General features: G+C 49.4%; 1 protein-coding gene across 4 annotated transcripts in view; it reads left to right on the top strand.

The window, feature by feature from the left end:
• The window catches only part of LOC115315009 (E3 ubiquitin-protein ligase HECTD1), a 95,429-nt gene that overhangs the window by 55,382 nt on the left and 21,679 nt on the right, over nt 1-18,368 (top strand). For 3 of the 4 annotated variants that reach the window (XM_040499614.2, XM_042288705.1, XM_042288704.1), the window contains exons 15-27: nt 67-207; nt 1,853-1,956; nt 2,720-2,831; nt 3,336-3,470; nt 5,550-5,692; nt 6,465-6,608; nt 7,314-7,394; nt 9,534-9,796; nt 10,828-11,001; nt 12,352-12,506; nt 12,824-12,991; nt 13,550-13,818; nt 17,223-17,566. In XM_040499614.2, coding sequence (XP_040355548.2) covers nt 67-207; nt 1,853-1,956; nt 2,720-2,831; nt 3,336-3,470; nt 5,550-5,692; nt 6,465-6,608; nt 7,314-7,394; nt 9,534-9,796; nt 10,828-11,001; nt 12,352-12,506; nt 12,824-12,991; nt 13,550-13,818; nt 17,223-17,566 — 2,233 coding nt within the window. The remainder of the gene's footprint in view (nt 1-66; nt 208-1,852; nt 1,957-2,719; nt 2,832-3,335; nt 3,471-5,549; nt 5,693-6,464; nt 6,609-7,313; nt 7,395-9,533; nt 9,797-10,827; nt 11,002-12,351; nt 12,507-12,823; nt 12,992-13,549; nt 13,819-17,222; nt 17,567-18,368) is intronic. The other variant, XM_042288703.1, reaches the window with a different exon arrangement.

Raw genomic sequence — 18,368 nt, 5'->3', positions numbered from 1 at the left:
GGGTGTTAGGTGAAACAAACCTCCAGTGCCGAAGTACCAATTGAGATCCCCCCCTTCCTCTCCCAGCCCCACCCGGAGTGGGGTCGTCAGCTGCGGCTGGCCCTGCAGGAGCTGGTGCAGCTGCTGCAGGATGACCGGGCCGTGTCGGCCTACGAGCTGCACACCAGTGGGCTTGTGCAGGCCCTGCTCAGGCTGCTCGGCAAGAACGTGAGTGTCCTTCGTCTTTTCTCTTCCTCGCTAGCTCGCTTTCTGGCGACTTGTTTCATCCTTACTTCATTTAGGGCATGTACAAAGAGTGGATTTTGAGTTAAGCGAATTCGAAGCAAACTGTGGTTTCGGCCAAATATTTTCACATCAAATATCGAATAGTTTGTTAGGCTTTCACTACTGCAACACGCTAAGGGAAGACCAAGCCGAACTTGTGAAGGTTGTTGCCAAGCTTTCACTTGTCCATTTCTAAGATAATTTCATTTTAATCTAACCATATTTATTGACCATGGCCTTCAAAAGTCCAATACCTAGTTTGGGATATCACGTAAACGACGCATTTCACATAAAACTAAACCCATAGAGGGGCCCGGCTACTCCTAATCCGGGGAATTTATAAACATTCTCGTTATATGCAAATATATTTTCTTCAATCCCGTGTGGTTAACGCAGGTTGTCAGGGCATCTGTGCTTAACATGTACTCGTGCATGCCAGCTTAATTGGAAATAATGCTGCAATGTAGATGTCAATGTTCATGAAGTTTTCATTTCTCTTTAAATACACCATGCACGCGCGTGTGCCATCCCACTTTAGAAACGAGAGTTTCTACTAAACACACGGGCGCAATATTTGTACTTTTCGAAGGGATGATGTCGGCGAGTTATCCTCATTGGCTGTGCTTCTGACCGAGCACTGGTGCCTTGCAGAGGAACCACACCCGCGGAAGTGTGTTCTGCGGGTGTTGCTTCCCCACAGTGCAGTGGTGCTCGGTAAGAAATGCGCTCAACGGGGATGACCCGCTGCCATCATTACTTCGAAAAATATGAATATCGCAGTTTCATCTCGAAACGAATACCGAATAGCATACTATTTGAAATTACTATTTCAATACTTGCACAACCTTATTAATTTATATACTTTGAAGACCCATTTCCGGGTATCATGCAAGGAGGGCTGTGAAATACTGTTTGTCATATCTATAAAAACATAACAAAAAATCGTGAGCCATTCCACCCTGTGAAGGTGGATTACCAGCGAAGCTGTTTAGCACACGACACTGCTGCGCCTCGAGGAGCCGGAAGAAACTGGACATGCGCGACGGGACCGCTACCCCGAGAGAGCAGAAGGAAAAGAAACTAGGCACGCAAGCGCTTGGAACGACGACAAAGAGAGGGCGGTGCGAGCGTAGACATGGCCGACGCTGGTCGCACAGCGGCAAATCTTTGAAAAACCTTATATTTACCTGAGAGTCTACTGATCTTGAAAATGGTGCCTATTGATAACTAATCTACTGAATAGCCCTATTGCTAAATTCCCCAAGCATCAAGGAGAATGCAGGAAATGGTGTTCTACGCACCGCACGTGCCGGCATCTGCAGCAGTAACTGGTCTAAAGCAAAAGCCTAAAACAAATGGCATTTTGCACGTGCGTTCGTCAATGCTTTATTTTGGTTATTTACTTAGAATCTTGTATACGGGGAAGGCGTGCGCATGCGGTGGTGTGGCCGTAGAGTTTTTAGTGAGTGGACATGAAAGATTCATGGAACCCTAGCCATAAACAGCTTCGCTGTAAAAAGTGTGTAAGTTTTGTGATAATTCGGCATGTTGCAACGTGTTTTTATGGACATGTCTATGATCTGCGCAGGGCTTGGAAGGGAGCAACCAGACGATGTGGAAGGCCAACCGTCTGCTAAAGGACAGAGTGCACGTCTTCAAGAACTGTTTCCACGACAAACCCTACGGCAACGAGTGAGCATTAGTTCCTTGCCTCCGTTCTTGATTTTGCTTGCTATCCAAATACAGGGGTAAATGAGAATTGTGGCAGCCCGTAACATTAAATTTTATTGGCCTCAAGGGCGTCCGGAGGATGCATTACTTGAGGGGGATTAAAAAATATATATACAGTCTAAGCTCATTACAACAGACCTGGTTACAACAGACATACAACCCATGTGATGCGATATGATTAAACATGCAAAATTCAATGCGAGCCATCATGTATCGGCATACCCATGCAACATATGGTGCTGCTTCTGTGTGTTTCCTCTTGTTTTTCTTAGATTTTCTTAGCCAGTTTACAGTCTTAACTAAAACCGACACCATGTGCTCAAGATGTATTACATGCTCCGGTGGCACATCATTGAAAGGGGACAGGAATGATTCAGCTCATTTAAGGGCATCGCCTGTTGTCATAGTTGGTAAGCGGAGCCGGGTAACTTGCATTAAAATCGAAGCGCATTTCCAGGAATTCCACTTTTGCTACGTGGCAACGGGAGTACATTTGCCCATGTGACGTCTGAATGCAGTCTCATTTTGTGATACGCTTGGTGACACGTTGCCACCTGTGACACTTTATAGAGCAGAACGACTCGCGCAAAAGTGCTGCCTTTTGATCTCGACTCGTGAAATTGCGTGATCCGTGACGCTTGAGGCCGAAATGGAGGTTGAGAGAAAAGTGCGTCTGGAAAAACGACGCGTTTGTGACAGTCTTTTTTTTTCCGTGTGGTGACAGGAGCCGATCCCCGTTTGTGACACTACTGAGGAAGCTAGTCATGGTGCTGGAGTCTATTGAGAAACTGCCCGTCTACCTGTACGACACACCTGGCTCCGGATACGGCCTGCAGGTATGTTGGTCTCCATGCTCTTTGAGATCCTAAAACACTTGCGGCACATTGGAAGTGGAAGGCATAGATGGAAGCATGTCTTTGCTTGCTGGCGATGAAAAGAGTCCCTGCCGGAATGCTATGCTACCATAGCCTTTTTGAAGCTTTTTTTGATAGCAAATTGGGTTGTGCAGATATTAAGATTTTCAAATACCGTATTTACTTGCATAATAAACCAACTGTTTTCGGAAAAAAAAAAGTGTGTTTATTGTGCGAGTAAATACGGTAGCAGTTTTGAATGATACTTTATTTGATATTCGAGAAGCAACACCTGCAGAGCTCGCTTCGGCAGGTGTTGCTTCTCTGCAGTGCACCGATGCCCGGTGGGAAGCACACTCAACGGGGCTAAAACGCCTCGATTAACACTTCAAGCCAGCGCAAGTGTGCAAACGGACCTTCGCCGCTATAAAGATCCGCCGCTTCCCCGAAGTCTGAGGTGTGAAGTTTGAGCCCGAAATTTGACAGATCCTGACGCGGCGTCTGCGGTTCCGGCTGGAGCGTGCGTCGGGGGAGACGTCCCTCATCGACCGGACAGGAAGGGGCCTCAAGATGGAGCCCCTCACAACCGTCGGGCAGCTCGAGAAGTACCTCGTCAAGATGGTGGGTGGCGCCACTGTTCCCTCTCAAAATGTGCCGCTGCATTTGAAGAAGCGTTGACGCCGCATTTGATACATTGACGTCCCTCATTGGATGACTGGCTTATATACAGCCACCAGAAAAGGAAACAAATTGGTTCTGTACACAGCGTGACACTGTTAGTGCGACATTGGTTGAGCGGCAAAGTTGTCGCCAGTTTGTTCCGTTTTTCTCTTGAAATTGAATGGCTGCCATTAAGGGGAGATGCGGGTCGGAAAACGACAATATTTTGCAAACAATGTGATTTCGGGTTTTGTGGTCGGGTACAACATAAGAAAGATAGTGTGAGGGGGAAAAGGGCGGAAACTAGGAAAGCTGAAGGGGAGAGAGCGACCTCCTTTCTACCGTGCTTTTCTCGTGTGTGCCCTCTTTGCCCTCCCACTATCTTTTTTAAGCTGTAGCTGACTAGTGTGGGTTTTATTATCTTGATATGTTGGCGAAATTAGTATTTGGTGACCATGAAAGGCATACCGTATTTATTCGAATATAGGTCGACCTTTTTTTTTTCGGAAATGTTGTCAAAAATTAAAGGTCGACCTATAATTGTGACCAAAAAATTTCGACCTAATTCACGACCAAAATTTGAAACCCTACAGAGGGTATGGAGCTATCAATCACCTGGCCGGCGTCGCGCTAGAGCCGCGCCGCTTCTTGTTTCAAAAAGCTTTTGATGCACAAAAACAACCGAACAGCAGCAGCAGCCGACAGCCCGTGGCCGCCGGCTACGGCTCTCGCGCACATTCCCTCGGCGTCGGGTTTCGCCATCATGCCTGTAGCGTTCCCCTCGCTGGGCAAGGGGGAAGGGTAGGGAGAGGAACGCGATGCGCCATGCACTTTGCCCTCCTATGCGCTCCATTCCTCTCTCCCTCACAAACGCGCACACACACACAAAAAAAAAAAAAAGAACGGAGGTACTTTAGTTTTTTTTTTTTCGGCGGGTCACGTGTTGCTCACGGGGCTCGCAGCGTTGCTCATGTCTCTGTATTTGGTCTTTCGTTGCTTGCCCGTCTCCACCTTCTTTTGTTTCTTCTTGTCGTCATTTTACAACGGTGTCAGTGAGGTATTGTTGCCAATTTGTGAGGATGTCTACCAAGCTGATGAAGCTTCGGACGATGATATGTCCGGAAGTTCTGACGATGAATAAGTTTTTGACATCGCCCTGTGATTTAGCTGAGAGTGCTGTAAATAAAGGTTTGTTTCTTTTACTCTAACTTTCCCCTGTTCCTTAAAAAAAAAAAAAAGAAAGGTCGACCTATATTTGAATTATTTTTTTTTATTCTCGGTGGGCTCAATAAATAGGGGTCGACCTATTTTCGTGGTCGACCTATTTTCGGGTAAATACGGTAACTATGAGCCATGCTCGTGTGCGCGGTTCTTCAAAATGCGACGTTGTCTGCCATCGCACATATTTTAAGAAGTAAGCCCTAGCCATCCCCTCTCCATCACAATCTCTAGTAGCTTCAACTTTTCAAGAAAAATAACAACATTTTAAAAGAAGAAAGTTATTGCACACGTTATTTTTGTTGTTCATTGCACTTGCTCTAGAAGGAGCAAATTAGCCTATTTTGCCAGGCCCCACGTGCACGCAAAAACATTGTGATTTTTTTTTTCTTTGCATGTGCGTTACATTTAGAACATGCAGAACAAGCTATGTCCAAGCTAACATTAGATTTACGAAAAGAAAATCATGCACTATAAACAGTAAAAACTTCAATCAGTTATCGCAAAAAAAAAAAAATTCACTTGGTGCATCTCCTCTTAAAGCCACTAGTGTGGCCGGAAGTCGTTATTCAGGGCAGTAACCTAAGCGGTGAAGTTTGCTGCCCTGGAACACTCTTATCCAAGAAAAATTGAGAAAAGCGTCGTTATTGTTTTCGCACTAACGGTGTCATGCTGCGTACAAGCAGAGGTTAAGCGTCCATGAAATAGCGAAGTGCGAGTGCTGCCGTGCCGCGACCCGTTGAACAGAGAAACTGTTGATTTTGCGCCGCTCCACATTTTCTCGGATGCTAACCGATGGGGACAATCTCCACTCAATGGCAGGTGGCGAAGCAGTGGTACGACTACGACCGCTCTACCTTTGTGTTCGTCAAGAAACTCAAGGAGCCCGGCGTCCGTCTCGTCTGCAACCACGTCAGGGACTTTGACGAAAACGGACTCATCTACTGGATAGGAACCAACGGCAGGCAAGTGCTCGTGATTTGTCGCCGTTTCTGCGACACTTCAGAGAACGTGCGGGCGAGCCCTTTTCACATCTGGAGAACTCGAGATCAATCTTTTTGTTTCTCGGGCTTTGGAGAGGTTGATTAACTATATATTTATAGAACTGGAGGGGGGGTTGGAGGGAACTTGGGGTGTTTTTTGTAACTCAATTACATTTCAGTTTTACTAATAGACCCTTTTCAAAAGACCTTTGGGCAACATTGGCGGTCGCCTTCTCTCGGGCACGAAGCACGTGACTGGATCCGAGCTCTCGCCAATTGCCGACGCGGTGTCTGTTCTTAGCGCGAGCCGAGCCGAGTTCACGCCGAACATTGACGCGGCCCTCTTGTTCTATTCGGCCTTTTTCGTTTGGCCACCAACTCGGTGGTGCCATCTGTTGGGTAGCTCCGGCACGCTTCCGGTTCACATACATTTCCTAATTTTTTTACTCGTCATTCTGTTATCATAAGAGTGAATCATGTCTGACAGTGCTACAAGTGGCCATTTCCAGATGATAGCATGCATGTCCGATTTCGCGAATACTGCAAAACCCGCCGTCTAGTTCAGATCTGGAAGTGGTTGGGGGCTATTTGCGCACTGGCGCCACCGAGCGAATACGTGCTCAGAGTTTGTGCCGAATCAGGCAATGACGGGCACTTTTGAAAAGGGTCTATTGTAGTTGTAGCCGAGATTACTCTTCCGGAGCCGCTCTCTCCGCCTTTGTGACGAGCGTGGGGTGTGTCCCACCGTTTGCAGGACCTCTCCGGAGTGGGTGAACCCGGCCCAGGTGGGGCTGGTGGTGGTGTCCTCCTCGGAGGGGCGCAACCTGCCCTACGGCCACCTGGAGGACGTCCTGAGCAGGGACTCCTCTGCCCTCAACTGCCACACCAACGACGACAAGTGAGCCACGCCCACCCTCCGTGGCTCCCTCTGAACACTAGTCTGCTCGATAGTGGATTCCGAAAACAAAAACTGTATGACAAATTGCTAGGCAATTTTGTTGCATGTGTGAAATGTTGTAGCATCACAAACGTCACAAGGGAAGTCCTCTTTCGGTTGGTTTTTTCCCTTTAAAAATGGTGAGAGGGGGCAGCTTTCTATTGTCAGTAGTACAGGCAGGCAGTACCGTGAAGAGCGAGTGTCCATTCCCTCTTTGTAAGCAGCTTGACTTCGCTGCTTTTTCGGTAACGGCGCAATTGGACGGCGTGTCGAACCACACGGGTGTCTCGACGTTTCCAATTTCTCCCAACTTGTAGGGGCGCTTATGGCAAAGTCCAGTAACGTACCGCTGGAACTCAATGAGCTTCTGCTCGTACTCTTCGTACCCACGATGCTGTCCCCTTGTTCCCTCATACCCACGATGCTGTCCCTTTGGATTGCTCCCTCGAGAGACCCCGAAATTTGAAACATCTGAAAAAATATGCAGAGTAACATATTATGTTACTGTGCATATTTATGACCTCACACGCACCCATCCCCTATTTTTTCGTGATTACCTTCAAAGTTTGAGTGGGCACTTGCTCGGTATTTTACGGTAGTATGTGGTAGAATGGGAGTGCGGATTAGCGCTGAAATTTACGCTGGTGGTGCTTTGGTGGTTTGCAGGCGCGCCTGGTTTTCCATCGACCTGGGTGTGTGGATCATCCCAAACTGCTACACCCTAAGGCATGCCAGGGGATACGGGAGGTGAGTTGTTCTTTTTCGTCGGAGATGCCATTGTATGACCGAACTCCCTCTCTGCTAGGCTCTGTCTTGAACCACCTTTGATTTTTGTGTGACACTCATTAGGCATCTTGTTGGAAAGTTATCACTATTTACTAGGCATGGGCGAATGGAGGATTTTGGGTCCAAATCGAATTCGAAGCGAATAGTGATTTTGGCTGAATAATTTCGAATCTAATAGTTAGAATAGTGCAAGCAACAAATACCACAAGATATGTTTAAACTATAGTTTTATATTTTCCCTTATTTGGTATTAGAAGTACTGTAATTGTTAATTTCAAGTGTATTGAGTTCGGGAGCATGAAATGGTCTGAAGCTTGCGCCACCTGGCTGGAAATCCAAGCCAGAGTAGGTCGAACCCATTTATTTCGAACTCGGGGGAAAAAAAGGTCTACTAGTTCAATGTAGCGGGTAATTCAATATAAAAGTTTTAATGAATTTGACTCTCAAAAATCCACTTTCTGCTGAAATATTATGCAATAAAGTAGTCTTGCATCTTCTGCTATTTTTTCTTCATTGCATCCGCGATAACGATATTTTTCTACGCTGTCGACGGACTCCAAAATGCTGAGGCCGCTGCCTTCTATATTTGCGCATTAGCGCCAAACTATGCCAAGAGCACGGAGTACGTCCGAGCGGGAGCACTTTCTCCTGCAGAGCGTTGTTTTGCTGTGCGAGTTGACTTTCCCCTAAGACAGGTGGCGCGTTGCTTGAAAAGAGCTTGAAAAGCAAGTGACTCGGCCTCTTTAGAGTTTTATCATAGGGACGCTCAATGCAGCAAACAAGTTCTGCTCCTTGCGCCAAAGGTACACAATGTCGTACACAAAGGTGACCCACTCAAACCGTCGAGGTTTTACATGCAGAGCAATTGTAAAGCCGTCTCTCAGGTCCTTTGTTACTTTGACGACCGTCAACTGCTTTTGTTTCATGCTTTATTGTTTTCTTTTCAGTAGTCGTTGTACTTAAGCAGCAGCTGCCTCTCCCATTTTTCATCAGTTATGTTTCCCCGCTTCCTTGAGAATACATCTCCGGTGATGCTGAAGAGTTGTTCTTCTGATGCGCTCGAAGGAACAGCAGTGTTGTGCTTTATGAAGTGCCGGTTAATCTGGGATTCCCCTCTCTCTTTTGTTCTCTCTGCTTCTAAAGTTCCAAGTTCATAATGGGTTCTGTAACTTCCTGCGTTGGCAGTGTCCGGGTTTACATTCTGTCTGTACGCTATTCTAGAAGGTCCAACGAACGAACCCTATTGTGTCCTTTGGGGGAAAGACGTTCCCAGCTGTAGAGTTCGACTGACGTTTTCAGAAGTAAACGTCGCTGTAATGTCACACTGTTTAGTTGTGTTTTGAGTTGCCCATCTGCCTTTGTCGCAATAGACGCACACTCAGGTTAGAATTAAAATGAGGCTGTTTAAACTTTGCTGTAGACGTTACTTCTCAAAAGAACAAAATACCGTTATTAGTCACTTGGCCTCAAAAGTAACTAAGTATGTTACTTGTTCCTTTTCTAAAAAAAGTACCAAATACATTACTTGTTACCGAAAACAGTAACTAGGTAGAAGTAACTTGTTACTATTAACGCGTTACGTGTCTGGGTGACACCGTGAGGTGACACTGCGATGTTGTACGACACTGGAATGTCACTTGACCTCGCCTGACACCGTGACAGGCGACACCTCGGAGAACCTGAAATGCAGCACATTTATGGCGCCTTTGGGACATACCTGAAAGACCAACAGTTTTTGCAGAGACGGTTGTTAGTGGAAACTTCCTCGAAGAGTTGCATTGTCGTTTCTTGCAAGAACTCTCAATTCCTCGAGCGTGCACGCGTCAAAAAGCAACGAGTGCGTGTTGAAGATTGAGCGTTTGAAAGAGGCGCCATCCTCGCTTTGACAGTGGCCGTGGTCGACACCCCGTTGCAACCGTTCTAACAGACCAACTTGCACGCCGTACGGCCAGAGCTCAGAAAGTTTTTGGCAGGTCCGAAGAACACGACCTTTAGTTGCCGCGTGCCGAGGAGGAGTATGAATCGGGCACGGGTGTGGAATCGGGAGGGGAAGTGAAAATGGCACGAAAATCCTGAGAATCGTGCTCCCTCTGTGCGCAGGTCGGCACTGCGCAACTGGCTGTTCCAGGTGTCCAAGGACGGGGTGACGTGGACCACGCTGTGGAGCCACACAGACGACTGCTCGCTCAACGAGCCCGGCTCGACGGCCTCCTGGGCCCTGCCGGGCACCGCCGAGGAGGCCCAGGGGTGGCGCCACGTGCGGCTGCAGCAGACGGGCAAGAACGCCTCGGGGCAGACCCACTACCTGTCCCTGTCGGGCTTCGAAATCTACGGCACTGTGACGGGTGTCTGCGACGACCTCGGTGAGGGGTTTGGCATGGAGTCTGCAGGGGTTTGGTGGAACGTCGGCAGAGGGTCGGCAGCAAAAACAAAGATGGCATGCGTCTTCGCTGATCCGTTTCCTGTTTGCTGGTCCCTTTGTTTTTTTAGACTTGGGCAGGCGTTGGTCAGGCTTATTCACTCTCGCCTCTTGTGGAGTTGATGATCGGTGTCGGTGATCGGTATTCTTGGCGCCGCGCCGCTGTGGTTCTGGTTGTTACTGAACTGCATGCGAGCGATTTAGCTGCATGACGAGATGAGCGACGGTGACAGCGATAGGAGTCGGCGACAAGTGACGGAGATTTCTCACTGTCGCCTGTCGCTTCGCTTATCGCCTTGGTCGCTTGCTCCCGTCACTTTCATGCAGTTTGCCTCGTTGTGCGATTTACCAAGCAACAGCGAAGCGGGTCGCTGTCGGTTTTCTCATCGCTCGTCAAATCGCTTACATGCGACCAGCCATGGAGCAGCAGGACACTGCAGTGCTAGTGACAGCATTAACCCTAGGATTGACAATGAGGGACAGGAGTTTTCCTCCCGCATTAAGGACAGTGACAGTGAGTCGGTCTGCATGAGGTTCACAGACTACTTAAACAAAGAAAAGCACAGCAACACAATGCTTCGTCACTGAAGCCGTCGTGAAGCCGGCAAGGTTCACTGCACCTGCGCAGTAGGGGAACGTGATGTCACCGCTGCAGTGCCGTGTGCAATAAGAAGGCGGGGCGCGCTGCTTGTAAAAATGCGCTGGGTGTAGGAATGCTTTTGCATTCCTACACGTGGCAGTCCTAAGTGTCTTTGACGAATTTTTTTCCTTCGAGGAAAGGTGGCAACTTTAGGTGCAGCGTGTCTCCTCTTTCTCTTTGCCCCCGGCCTTTTTTTCGGAGCACTGGCAAAGCTATGCCTGCTTTGTGGCCATCTCGTCGATTTGTATAGTGAAGTCTGTGTCAAGCGATACCTGCATGCGAATGTGGCCCGAGAAGATGGAGTTTTAATGTGTGCGTGCATCCGCGGCCTCCAGGCAAGGCAGCCAAGGAGGCGGAGGCCAACGTGCGTCGCCAGCGGCGGCAGATCAAGCAGATGCTCAAGGTGATGGTGGGCGGAGCCAGGGTGGTCCGCGGACCGGACTGGAAGTGGAGGGACCAGGACGGGAACCCCTCGGGGGAGGGCACCGTCACCGGGGAGCTCCACAACGGTGGGTGGTCCACGGGGCCGGCCGGCCGATCGACCGATCGATCGGTTGATCCTCTTGCATCTTATGCGGTCCTCGCGTCATTCCAAAGCCATAACTTTTGCCAAAGGGAACATTTGATCCTCGTCTGATCACTGGTTCGACTAATTAAGGGCTGACGGAATAGGTTGTAACTGATTGGTGTGGTAAGATGCCAGTCACTAATGGTTGTGGCTAGGCAATTGGTCAGGTGACATATCGTTTAATGTCTTGCCGATAGTTGTAGCCGATCAGTGAGTTTATATAAAATTTGAATGACGTCGCTGATGGCTGTAGCTCGTCAACAAGGCACCCTGCTTGCCAATTGTCGCTGCCAGTGGCTGCAGCTAATCAGTGAGATTGTAGCTGATCAGTGATGTTGTGGGGTTATGAGTAATCAATAATGTGATAAACCAGCTTTTTACTAAACCACCAATTTTTTAGTCAGCCCCACGAATAACCCACCTTTCTTGGGGGGCCTTGAAAATTTTGTGTCGCTTGTTTGTGGATGAACAGAGCCACATATTTCGGGGGTTGCCGCATTCACGGACGGGCTTTATACGAGGGGTGGTCAGTGAGCTTTGCTTCCTAGGCTGTAAATTTTTTATTCAGCGATGGAATTGAAAGAGGTCACATTCAAATTAAAGTTTGGAATCTCCTCTTTCCCAGGAGTACATAACTTTTCAATACCCCACCGGTGGCACTACATGTCCGCTACCGGTGCGCTAGTCTTCGCACGACGTCATAGATGATTGAGGGTGGCTGTCGACGAGACCAACACCACTCTGGAGGAGCCGCAGTTCCAAGATGTTTCGCCTCGTTCACCTTACAGCCCGGACCTCGTGCCACCAGACTTTCGGCTGTTTCCCAAGATAAAGGAAGATCTGAAGGGTACACGGTTTGTGTTCGATGGCGAGGTTACCGATGCAGTGCGCCTTTTTTGTCGTCAATAGCCGCCCTTGATCATCCATGACGACGTGCGGAGAGTAATGTATCGGTAGCGGAAGTGCACCGCTGCCGGTGGGGATTGTTGAAATGTTATGTGCTCCTGGGAAAAAGGAGATTCTAAAATTTCATTAGAACGTAACATTTTTTAATTCCATCACCGAATAAAAAAGTTACAGCCTAGGAGGCAAAACCTATTGATCACCCCCTGTATATATTTGTACACTACTTCTCTCGTCACCTTCGTACTGCGCCGCTCGAGTGCGTGCATTCCAGGACCGATTTGGCCTTGATTTGATTTGGGATTTGGATATCATTTTGGCCTTGTATTTGGGCTTGGATTTGACTTTGGATTGAGCTGAAGAGAGTGCGTGGCGTGTCCTCGTGCAGGCTGGATCGACGTGACCTGGGACCACGGGGGCTCCAACTCGTACCGCATGGGCGCCGAGGGAAAGTACGACCTCAGGCTGGCTCCCGGCTACGATCCGGATACCGCGGCTAGCCCGCGGGCTGCTTCGGCAGCCTCTGCCAAAGCCGCAAAAACAGTAAGTCGTTTGTGCTCTCGTTTGCCCCCGTACAGTGTGTGACACGGGAATCGCAGAGTAGTGATATCTGGTTTGAGAGCCCGTCCACACACTTGCATTTGCTTACGACTGAGTTCTTGCAATCCCTCACAATGAGAGAACGCGCTGGCACCTTCTACGAGGTGACCCTGAAACGCATTTCACTAGAGCGAAGGTTTTGGGTTATTGCGAGATCAAATGTATGTACTCTCTATGAGAAAAGGTCAATTATAACATTGTCAAAAAAGGCATAGCGGTGGTGGGAGGTCAGACAGTCCTTGACACATAAGGTCTCCCAGGTAACGACGGACAGTGTGGCGGCGCGCGGCAGCGTGCCGGCAGCCGGCTGTTGCCTGCCGAGCCGCAAGAGCTCCTCGGCTTCCAGCCTGGTGCCGGACTCCTCCCAGGGGCAGACGGCCATGGACCAGCAGACGGCCGTTTCCGCCGAGAACCTCACCACCGTCAAGGTGGGCACTCCTTCACTCGCTTTTACCAACGATGCAGCACGCAATAAACAAGGAGAGAGACGGGCAGTAAATGGCACTCGTCCCGTCTGCTGCCCACCTCTTTCTTCGTTTATTGCGCGTCGTACCAGCAATTCGTAAGCACGAACCAACACGCGTGCATCGCCACCTTGATTCACTTGCTCACTCACTCGTGCTTGCCGACTCGCCGATTTACCCTCTCACTTATACTACTAATAGTCTTGCTTCCAGTCATCCAATCACTGTCTTTCGAGGCTGGTTCACACACTTGTGACCGCTTACGACCGGGTACCTCGAAACCTTTTGGGATCCCTCATGACATTGTGACAACATTATAAACCAGTGCATACATTTGATGTAAGAATGCCTCGATCACATCCGGTAAACTTGGAGACACGCAGAATGTGTTGCGAGCGAGCTGGGCACGTGCTGCCTGCGTACGCGCTGTCACGTGATGTCGCAGTCACGTGGCCTCACGACGGCACAGTGTTTTGTGGCCTCGCGATGTAAGGGTGTCATATGGGTCCCCACGACGCGCAGGCGGCGGAGGCGGTGGCCGAGAACATGCTGATCCGGGCCCGGGCGGAGGCAGCCCTGTCCACGACGGGCATGGAGGCCCTGGAGCTGCCCCTGCTGCCCGTGGCGGTCCAGCCCCGGGTGCTGCAGGCGCGGGAGCTGAACAGCCTGTCCCCAACCAGGGAGGACCCCGAGACGGAGGACGCCCCGTCCCCCGCTCCCTCGTCCTCGGCTGGCCCCAGCCTCAAGGCGGCCTCCAGGCACCGCATCGACACCGGGGCCACCATCCTGGGGTGAGGGCTCAAGTCCGGGTTTCAAACTCCGAGAGTTCGCGACGACGGTCCAGGCCAAAGGGTTCTCTCAAACCTTTCGAGAAACTCGTATCTGCCCGGACCGATGTTACGGACACAAACGCTGCTAAGGATGAGGACTAGTAGTAGAAGAAGTGGTTGGGACAAGTGCAGACTTAAGGCCCGTTCACACTCTTGCGACCGAGTACGACTGAGAGAGACGAGATCTCTTACAACTTCTTAAATGTTTCTAGAATGAGGGGACACACTGACATTGTGGCGCCATCTATGCGGTGACCTTAGAACTGCATTTCACAAAAGCGAAGGTTTTGCGGGATTTCCGAGGTCAAATGTGCGTAATACCCATAGAAAGGCTCGTTTATAACATTGACAAAAGTTTTTCGAGCCAAAAAAGAAAGGATATTGCGCGAGAAATAAAAAAAAAATATGCCGGACCGCCGAGTTTACACTGCTTCCCAATAGATGGCGCCAGTGTGTTCTCTGGTTTAAGAAGTTTTAAGGAACCCAGGTTTAAGAGGTCGCAAGCAGTCGCAAGAGTGTGAACGGGCCTTTACAACCGACGTATTAACGCTCGCCAGTAAGAGAAAGGAGTTAGAGTGTCAACCACCTCTCGTCCTGTTCACTACTTCTACTAGTCCTCGTCCTTGGCGCCGTTTGTATCCGTAATGTTTAACCAACTAGCTCGCCAGTTCACTTGGTTACTGGACCGTTAGACGAGGAATGCCTGCCTCCCAATTTTGTCATTGATGCGGTAAAGCGGTGCGGAAGTGTACTGACCTTGCGAGGAACGATAAGCGTGCGGCAGACTTTCATGAAATCAAACTTCGGAAAGCTACGAATTTTGCTTGAATCGTCGGAAGTTTGAATTGAATTGTCTGTGATTAACCTGAATATGATGCGGGATACAATTGTGATTTGTTGATTTGTTATACGAGTGCATGCAAAGTGGATGTTTAATGATTTCCTCTATGCAGGCCTACTAATTAAAAGCAGGTGACACACATGAAATATTGCTGAAATGCGTGAGATAAGTTTATTCATCCCTCAGAATGTTTTCTATCGTGGACTGTTTAGACAGCACGTGACGCCTCAAAACAAAATTAAGTTTGTTCGTCCGGCAGAAAAGTTGTTTATTGTGGACTGTTATACCCATTATACCCATTCTTGCCGAGCACCTGTGCACTGCGGAAAAGCAACACCCGCGGAAGCAAGCTCCACGGGTGTTGCACCGGTGCTCGGTAGGAATCGCGCTCAACGTGACCGCGAGAACGAAGGTATGAATTACCTGAAAACGCCGCTTGAATTATGCGGCTTGTAAATAGTGTAGACCGCATATAACGTATGTCTCGGGAGTCGCGAAAATCCGCACTATAAGCGGTACCGCACTATAACCAAAACATCAATTTTTCAGGCCAAAATACATGCCATGAGACAATTTACCTTTGTGAAAGAATTTATGTTATGTTAGATGAAAAAATAAGCTTAGCTTGAGGAAAGTCTTTATTTCAATAGACTAGTACAGTTATGTCTCAAGTGTCACACATTTTAAAAGAAAATAGCGGCTTTTGCCTGGCGCAGCCTTTTAACGGCGTCGCGGGTTGCGGACGGACGTTGCGAGCGTTCAGGATTGCTAACCCTAATCACTTTTCTCCGGAGATGAAAACGCGTGAAAATTCGTATCCTTCATACAGTACGCGCCAGTAATACCTTGAACTTTAGCACACGCATGAAATGCGCCAAATAAGAAATCCGGGCGATGTTCGAGGACACAAATGCTTAGAAATCACCACTGTAGTCGAAGTAAACAACCACGACGACACGGGCGTTTTTGCCGTCTTGAGAGCGCCGCCACGACATCGCCGCACGAGTAGGTGGATCTTCCCTTCTCGTACGTGCTGGGTTATCATAGCGACACACAACGAAAATTCACAGTCAAGGATAGCGCTTTTACGCAGAACGATGAGATGCACGCCGTCTACGACGACGATCACAACCGACGCCACGTTTGCGGAATAGAAGCAGCCGGCCTGGCCGGCCTGGCCGGCCCACGACCGGCATGTATGATGCAACGCGCGAACACTTCTCCCTTCTCCTCGACCTGCGATTGGTCTGTCGTTGCGGTTGTTTGTTTCTTTGTTTCCAACGCAGCGGAGGGACGCACGCACGCACGCACGTGAACGACTCGTGCGTGCGTCCCTCCGTCACTATGGCAACTGAAGCCTCCCTTGCCTCCCTCTTCGCTTCTTCCCGCGTTTTCCAGCAACCTCCTTGCCCCGCGAGTGCAGTTTGCGGCTCGCGCCGTCAGCTTGCGTCAGCGCCGTTATCTGGTGTCGCACAGGGAAGCGAGCTCGCTGCTCCGGTCGTCGGCGCGGCCGGCGGGCTGCGCCAGAAACCGCACTATAACCGGTACTTCCCTTCGCGCGCCTGCATTTTAAGCGGTATGTAATTACATGGAGTTCTATGGGAGGTGAACCGGTGGTTTAAAAAAACCGCGTTATACCCGGTCCTGCACTATAAGCGGTTACGTTGTAAGTGGTCTATACTGTACCTTAAAAACATGACGGGACAACCAAAAATTTTTGAATTTCTTTGAATTAACCAGAAGTATGAAATATCCGAGTTTGGATTATCGCGAGCCTACTGGAGTTATAGTTGCATAGTAAAGACAGCGTTAGCACCGCTCCTGCCACGATAGTGCAAGAGATGGGTGGAATTGTTCCTTCTGTTTATCGACGTGTTTTATGAGTTGTTTTTTTACGAGAAAATTGTCACGAACGAGCATCGTGCTACGATTGTTACACGACATTTAGGTTATATATGAAGCACACAAAGGCCCATGTAAGATCAGCGTAAGAAAGAGACCCCCAGCAGGGCTTAAACTTGGGTCGGTGCAGTGGCAGTATGATACTCTTTGCGATTTTACTGCATGTCTTTTAACTTTCTTTTGTGGCTTCGTGCATAGACCACCAGGCACCGCGAATATTTGGTCTGCTCGAGAAGGCTGACAAGCAAAACTGCTGTCGCAGCTTTCTGTTCTAGCTGTTCGGTGCTGGCACGAAAGCAGCCGGCACGAAAGCATGTTGGCGAGAACGGCATGTTTTAAATAAAGATAATAAATAAAATAAATATGAATGTAAATATTAAGTAATAAATAAATAGCATGAATAGATTAAGTAAGTTATGAATAAATGAATAAAGTAAGAATAAAATAAATAATAAAAATCTAAAAATGGGGAATAAAAAAATTTAAAAATCTAGCGAAAACCAGGTGGAGTGTTGTTTGTGCGGGACGCATTCCGCGCTCCCTGTTCTTTGTCGGCACGATCGGTCTTTCGTAACTCTTTTTTTCCGCGTCCTCTCTGGCGCCGTGGCCGTTTCCGAAACAGCGCTGAAGTGACCTCCGCCCCCCGGCGTTGCGCCCGCAGCTCCAGCAACGCCCGGGGCCAGGCCTCGGAGCCCGGCCGGACGGGCTCGTCCAACAGCATGAGCGTGTCCGTGCCCAACTTGTCCCTGGGGCTGGCCAACGCCAACGAGTCGGCCGCCAGCCTGCTGGAAACCTTTGCGGCGGTTACGCGGCGCCGGGCCGGCAGCAACGCCGGCGGGCAGGGCGTGGGGGCGGCCCTGGCCAACGCCGCGGCGGGCGGCGGCACGGGCGGCTCGTCCCTCTTCTCCAGGGGCTCCAACAACGTCAGCTCCCTGGTTCGCCTCGCCCTCTCCTCCAACTTCCCGGGTGAGTGGTTTTCTATCGACGCAGAATTGCACTCGCACTGAACCTAACTCGCCAGGGATCCTGTTGTTGCGGATGAAAAACAGTAGGCGAATGTAGAACATGGAACTACGAAGTACCTACATTGCCTTGTGGGCGTTATTGTAGTTTATTTTTTTTAAATATGCTACGATGGGTGAGGAAAGAATTGAGTTGTTATGGTCGATCGAAGCAGTCTCTTCCGGAAAGTCGCTCCACTCAAACGCGGTTTTAACGAAGATTGAGTGGAGTGTTTCCTCGACGTTGCGTGAGGCAAATGTAAGATTTCGACGGTTAAAAAATAAAATGGTCTACTAGCTTTTTCTATTGTTCGGGACGACGGTGTTGAGCTTCGTCGTCCTATTGCTTGTGACGACGATGGTGAGCCTAGTGTGGCAAGGGGGTAGAGTGTTGGCCGACTTCCGTTTAGTGACGTCCTCCACGGCCCAGTCTTTTCTCTCGTGAGGAATTGTGAAGACTTCCAGCGAGCGTGTCAGTTTCATCGTAGAGACCTTTCGAAAGTGTGCCCTCCGTTGGAAGCTGTGGAACCCCCGCACAGTGCAAGACACAAGCGTGGGCGTTTGTCCACCATTGTGTAGGGATTCCGCAGCTTCCTACAGTTGCTGCGAAAAGAAATACCGTCGCATACATATAAAACGTAGATGGTACTAAAAAGGAGGACGTGGCGACACCAAAAGACTTACGACATCGCGTACCGGGAACTTAACGTTGGGGTCTGCTGCATTCCTGGTAGAGCGCCGTGGACCCTTTTAGAAATTTGGTGCCA

Source organism: Ixodes scapularis, unplaced genomic scaffold (genome assembly GCF_016920785.2).
Source record: "Ixodes scapularis isolate PalLabHiFi unplaced genomic scaffold, ASM1692078v2 PGA_scaffold10__122_contigs__length_95168666, whole genome shotgun sequence".
NCBI lineage: Eukaryota > Metazoa > Arthropoda > Arachnida > Ixodida > Ixodidae > Ixodes > Ixodes scapularis.
The sequence above is the reverse complement of the archived record's forward strand: the minus strand, read 5'-3'. Positions and strand labels throughout refer to the sequence as shown.